We start from the raw sequence: 6325 nt of genomic DNA on the forward strand, positions 1-6325 counted from the left end.
CAGCGCATTGTGCTGCGAAAGGCAGCGGTGTCTTGGAAGAAGTAAAAAAGAAGCCTGAGAGAGGGTGTTAGAAAAATAAACTCTATTCATACGGGTGCAGAAGGTGAAGTGTGTGTGACTGAGTTGCTGACGCCCGGCGGAATGGAGATTTTGTGGGGTGGGGGGAAGTTTCCCTTCAGGCTGCCATTGCTGTGAGCAGAGTCTGCCTCTTAAGTATGGAATGGCCAGGAAGTGACCAATTAACTGGGTCTTTCTGCAGCTGCTTTTATTTTAGTTTGCAAAGGGCTGGCAGTTAATCTTGCCACTTCTCCCATTTCAGCTTTCCTGCTTGACATCACTAAAAACGAGAAGGTGGCTGTGCCAGAGCCCTGAGCTTCCAAGTTTCTTGGTCTGTGCATGGCAAATGTTTGTCCTTTGTAACTATAAGAAACACCATGGGTCATGGTCAGTGATACAAGTAGGTGGTTTACATCTAAGAACTGCAAAACCTCTGGAGCGTGAATTTTGTTGGAAAGCACTTGGACAGTGATCAACTCAAGTTTGGTTCTGCCTAGATGAAAGTGCTTTTTGAGTGTTTTGGTAGTCAGAAAGCATGTGTGAAGCTGGCAAGGGCCGTGCACTGCCTTCCTAAATAATTTAGAGTCAATTGTACCACAAAACAAATAAGTGGAAGAGCAGAACTCCGAGTTCTGCAAATAACATTTGTGAGCTGTTGGAAAAATAGCAGCAAACCTATTATTTTGTTAATTAACTTTAGTAGATGCAAATTAAGGGCTAGGATAGGACAGTGATAGAACTTAAAGTATTAGCAGGTCAAACTCCTCCAACTCTTAGTGCTGGAACAATAACATACAGATATGAAAAGTTGTAGAAATGAGCACTGGTAAAAATAATACTGCTTTCTTCAAAAAGACTGCAGTTACTGAACCAAGGCTGCCTTGATCCTGAGAGAGAACATTTTTTTTTTCCCCCCCGTTGAAGCTTTTGGTGTTCTGGCTTGTATTTGCAATTCAGTATCAAAATAGGGATGGACGTTGCTGATTCTGCACATACTACCCTTAATCCTGTAAATCCTGCATTGAACTGGGTGATGTATGCTTGCCTGAACGTATAACTTATTCTGGCTTGAAGTCCCTCAAAGTGATTTTCTTTTCAGGTAGCTCATCCTAGCATTTAAAGTAAAATAGAGCTATTTTTAAAGCACAGTCACAGGAGATTACATTAACTTGAGGTTGATTGTAGAAAGTTCCTAAATATAGAGTTAGAAATTCTACCAATACTATGAAAACTAGGTGGGCTCTTCCCCACTGTTCAAAAACGGTCTTCCAGAGCAGAGCCAAGTCTTCAGGGCAGGTGGGAGTAAAGGAACCAACAGAGGAAGGAAATGTGCTTTCTGTCTCGGTCAGAGAGAATGAATCTGTGAGGATTGTTGAATTCCACTCTTGGTGTTCAGATCTTCCTTTTCCATATGAAAAATGACCGAACTGTTGTATTCATCTTTCTTTAAGGTGGACAGCCCAGAAATGTGCAGCCTTTTAGTGATGAAGATGCTTCGATTGAAACTATGAGCCACTGCAGTGGCTTCAGTGATCCTGCTAGCTTCACTGAGGATGGTATATTCTTTTCTTTATATCTATTAATCTTTTTAAAAACATAAGGCCTGAGTTGACTTAGGAGTTTAAGTACTGGACTGCAAGTAGTGTTAGCAAAATAATCATAATCTGTTAAACACTATATGATTGCTAGTCTAGTGGCTATCATTTTGTTTGGTAAGAATACACTCCACGCTTCATTAACCTCTCATGAAACTATGAGCTAGATTTGTGCTTTGTCTCTGTCTCTACAGCCTGGACTGCTCTAATGTCATTTTTTGGGGGAGGAGAGGACCTGAAACCCTGCTACAGGGAGGATAAGACAGGGAGCCTATGAATACTTGCTACTATTAACTGAGCTGCTGTTGCAGAGGCATCTGGTGATGCCAGATAAGACGAGCTGTTTTGACAGAACTCACTGTATCAACAGTGAACACCTCGCTGTGCTCCAGGGGTAGATGTAGGGGACTGGATGAGAATGTGTTGCTGACGGGATTGGCTTGTGGGCATCAGTTGTAGGAAATTTATGTAAGCCCCGATTGGCTGCCACATCCATTCTTGGCACAGAAGAGGGTATGGAAACAGGAAGAAAGGGGAAGAAGAGGGTATGGAAACAGGACTGATGTGTCAATAGGCTGATTTTAATAAGAGTATTTTAAGTGGCAGTTGGATGTAGTGGGCTTGACACTATTCTACTTCTCTAATACTGAACAATTCTGTGGCTATTGTCCATGTTTAATTGCTTTCTTAATTGTATTAAAAACATTTAGCATTGGATAATACTGCATGTGCTAATAAAACGTGTATCGGTAGGACTAAATTATTTCCTTTGGATTAGGGCCCGAAGTTGATGAAGAAGCCACTCAAGAAGATTTAGAATACAAATTGAAGGGATTTATTGATCTTACATTGGACAAGAGGTATAGTATGCTTTGAAGAAACACATTCATGCATTGTTTTCTGGCTTCCTCTGCTATAATAAGGAAACGTGCACCAAAGTGGGGGGGTTTTTTATATGCTTACTGAAATGACAGTTATTTTTGGGTGAGGAGGACTTGCTTTTCTTCTGGATCTAAGAAGATCTTTGTCCCGCTGCAAGATTTTTGGATAAGTGAGTGTCAGACTTCTCTTTCTTAATAGCTTGAAGCTTAAGAGCTTGACTTCTAGGCTGCTGTATAGTTGTGAACCCTGTATCCAAGCTAAGTTTTTCTGTCCTCGCGTGAGGGAGGAAGCTCCTCATTGCATTTCATATGTCATGGTACTGCTGAGCATTACTGTTCTATTGTATGTAAGTTCAGACTTGTATAAACTACTATAAAAACAAAGGCTGAGCTTTAAGTGATGTGTGCTGACTTTAGGAGGTATTCTTTCTCTCTTGTAACAGTGCAAAGACGAGACAAGCAGCTCTTGAAAGTCTGAAAAGTGCTTTTTCTTCTAAAATACTGTATGAATTTGTCATGGAGAGGAGAATGACACTAGCTGATAGCATTGAACGCTGCATAAAGAAAGGTAATTAACATGCTTGCTACTAGAAAGCAATAATACACAGGAAATAGCTTATTGTTTAAAAGAAATTAAGACCGTGAGGCTTCTCCAGTACTTTATAGAGTAGTTAATTTAGTTATATTAACAACATTAATTTTTTTAATTTAGGTGTTAGATATTTTAACTGTCCTAGAAAATGACCTGAAATGATCTCCATATTGGTTTCTCAATTTCTGCCTGCATGTTTTCAGACTAATTATCTTTAAAGGAAGGAAGCAATGCACAAGACGATTACTCATCATAGCATGTTAATCTCTAGGTAAGAGCGATGAACAGTGTGCGGCCGCCGGGCTGGCCTGTCTTCTGTGTGTACAGATGGGGTCAGGAATTGAAAGTGAAGAGATTTTTAAGACCCTTGGTCCGGTTCTGAAGAAGATTGTCTGCGATGGAACAGCCAGTATCCAAGCCAGACAGGCTGTGAGTTCAAAATGTTTATTTGCCAGGCGGAGACAAAGGGCCATATTTAACCAGCTCACTCTTGTCTAATCCAGAACTAAAGGTTACCACACTACTGTAAACTCATAATGTTGACGTGTGCTCTGAATGATGCATAGCAGTTTTCACTGGCTGAAGAAGTTCTACCTAAAGGTTGAATGTCAGTCTCTTGTTCAACCTAGGAACTTCCTTCACGTGCTTTTGCATCTAGTGCTTTGTCAAGCATCTTAAATGATTACATTGCAGTTCTCAGGGCTGATGTTGAAGTGCTATAGGAAAGAAAAAGAAATTTTTCCCAGTGCCTGTGGTATCTTTCCTGTATTAATTTTAATTCCTTTAACAGCAGAGGAATGTTAGTTATACAAATATATATGTGATGAATTACATATAGCAGATACAGAACTACATACTCGATGCATATATATTTTGTTTGGAGCGGCTTTGTGAGGTATATTAAATAATACTACACGAAAAGTGAAGGCTTGTGAGTAGTGTGTGTTGTAAAATCATCCTTAGAGAGGAAGGGAGAACTTACTGTTACAAAGTAGCTGAATTAAAGTGTTGAAGTCTTCTGCTCTGCTCAGGTCTGGTTCTCAAGCGCCCATTATTCCAGAGATCAAAATTTGAAGGTTTTGTCAACAGTAACATTAATGTCAAATACTGACACTTTTTTTCTTTTTCATCTAGTGTGCAACCTGCTTAGGCATTTGCTGTTTCATTGTCACTGATGACATTACGGTGAGGATAAATAATACTTCTTCCTAGTGTTAATTCATTTAAAAAGATAATGTGACTCTTAAGCCACTTTCACGATATTTTTGTTTTTTTCTACTCAGGAGCTGTATTCTACTATGGAATGCCTGGAAAACATCTTCACAAAGGCCTATCAGCGAGATAGAGACACTAATGGTGTATCAAGTACCCATAATACTGTGCTTCACATCAGTGCTCTCTTAGCGTGGACACTCTTGCTGACTATTTGTCCAATGAATGAAGTGAAGAAGAAAATTGAAATGTGAGTATTTGCCAAGGGAAAGAAAACTCATAATGACTGTTTTCATAACGCAGTGAAACGATGTCAGCAGAATTTACACCTTAATGAATTGTGACTTACTCCTTAGGCACTTGCATAAACTCCCAAGCCTCCTGTCTTGTGATGATCTCAACATGAGAATAGCTGCTGGAGAAACACTAGCCCTTCTGTTCGAACTGGCACGCGAAACGGATGCTGTAAGTAGATGTCAGCAGCTAAATTTTCTTGCATTGAGATGATAAGACAAATGATTTAACTTGTGTTGCATAGTGCCCCAGATCTCGACAAGTGGCAGGTGATACTTCACTGGTTATATTCTTTGCCCCAGCTGAGTGGATATAGCAATGACTCACGACAACTTAGTTACCATTTTTACACTTATTTTTATATTGCAAAACAGGACCAGTGTAACAAATCACATCCAACAGTACTGAAGAGCAACTAGAAAAGTAGTGTGCAAGCTTTAAAATCGCAATCCAGCACTGACTTCTAAAAAAATATAAAATCTCTGGAGCCGTTCCAGGATAAAACAGTATTGTTTATGTCCTCTAGAAAGCATGCTGACTTCTATTACTGTTTCTTCAGTAGCCTTCAGAAGAACAGCTAGTATTGCATGATGGTTTTGCAGCATTTGTGACTATTTTAGTCAGTCAGAGACTAGTCACTCAGCTTAAGGGGACAGATTTTGAAAGTATTTGCGCAAGTTTTGCACAGGTACCAGTATTGCTATATTTGGTGAGATTTCTTGGGGTTTGCTTTTCAGTTGGATTAGGTGCAAGCTTCCTGATATTGCCTCATACCCACAGCTAAACTTGCCTTTACATTCTTCAGTATTCCTTATTAATTTCTGAACTGTTTTCTTGACAGCACTGAAGGAAACAGTCTTCACTTACCCATGGCACAGTTTGGGAGAGTTGCCTGGCTGGCTCCTAGCTCGATCAAGGCTGCTGTGCTTTGCCAGAATACTGTCCAAAGAGAAAGGAAAACTGCAGTTGAGTCAGGATACACAACACGCTTAACACTGCATAATCTGAAACGATATGCTGGGAGTTGTGTATAATTGCAGATGGTAGAGATTTGAGTCTCTTGACTGTGGAAGTGAACTTTGAAAGAAAAAAAAAAACCAGACTGGAACTTGATCCTTTGTTTGGTCAAGCTGACTGCAAGTCACTAAAATCTTAAAATGCTGTAACAAGTGAGACTATATTCACAACTAAACTTCTGTTCCAGTGAGGAAATGCCCCTTTAATAATTATGAATTGTTCTCTTTGGATCCTTCACAATCAGCACATATTTAAAATACTTACTGTATGCTGTCTTTGATCAGTTTCTTTCACAGAGTATGCATTAAGCTCAGCCTAGTCAATTGACATGACAAAACATTCAGATTAAAAAAAAACACCAAAAAACTCCAACTTGTTTTTACATAAGTTCACATATGTTCCTGTTAATCTAAGTAAACTACTGCTGAGTTAGTAAACAGAGAGGAGAAAGTATTTCCTGCTAAACAGTTATGCATTAATATTTACTTGGAGTGTTTTGTTAGTGTTTTTTTTTTTTAAAAAAAAATGGTTTCTAATTTTCTGCCTCATATGAGACTTACGATTAAATATTCTATACTGTCAGTCTAATGGTGTCTCAGATCTGCCTCTAGCAGCATAAATTCTGTGCTCATAACCTGAAAGTGCCCTCCCCTTGTCAGCAGGAGTGAGTGCAAGGT

General features: G+C 39.4%; 1 protein-coding gene across 1 annotated transcript in view; it reads left to right on the forward strand.

The window, feature by feature from the left end:
• Window positions 1–1513: 1513 nt before the first annotated feature.
• The window catches only part of IFRD1 (interferon-related developmental regulator 1), a 9648-nt gene continuing 4836 nt past the window's right edge, over window positions 1514–6325 (forward strand). Inside the window, exons 1-7 of the mRNA XM_009869572.1 lie at window positions 1514–1613; window positions 2431–2512; window positions 2977–3101; window positions 3397–3554; window positions 4260–4310; window positions 4409–4587; window positions 4694–4802. Of these exons, the coding sequence (XP_009867874.1) occupies window positions 1565–1613; window positions 2431–2512; window positions 2977–3101; window positions 3397–3554; window positions 4260–4310; window positions 4409–4587; window positions 4694–4802 (753 nt within the window). The 5' untranslated portion in view covers window positions 1514–1564. The remainder of the gene's footprint in view (window positions 1614–2430; window positions 2513–2976; window positions 3102–3396; window positions 3555–4259; window positions 4311–4408; window positions 4588–4693; window positions 4803–6325) is intronic.

Source organism: Apaloderma vittatum, unplaced genomic scaffold (genome assembly GCF_000703405.1).
Source record: "Apaloderma vittatum isolate BGI_N311 unplaced genomic scaffold, ASM70340v1 scaffold11825, whole genome shotgun sequence".
NCBI classification, from domain to species: Eukaryota; Metazoa; Chordata; class Aves; order Trogoniformes; family Trogonidae; genus Apaloderma; species Apaloderma vittatum.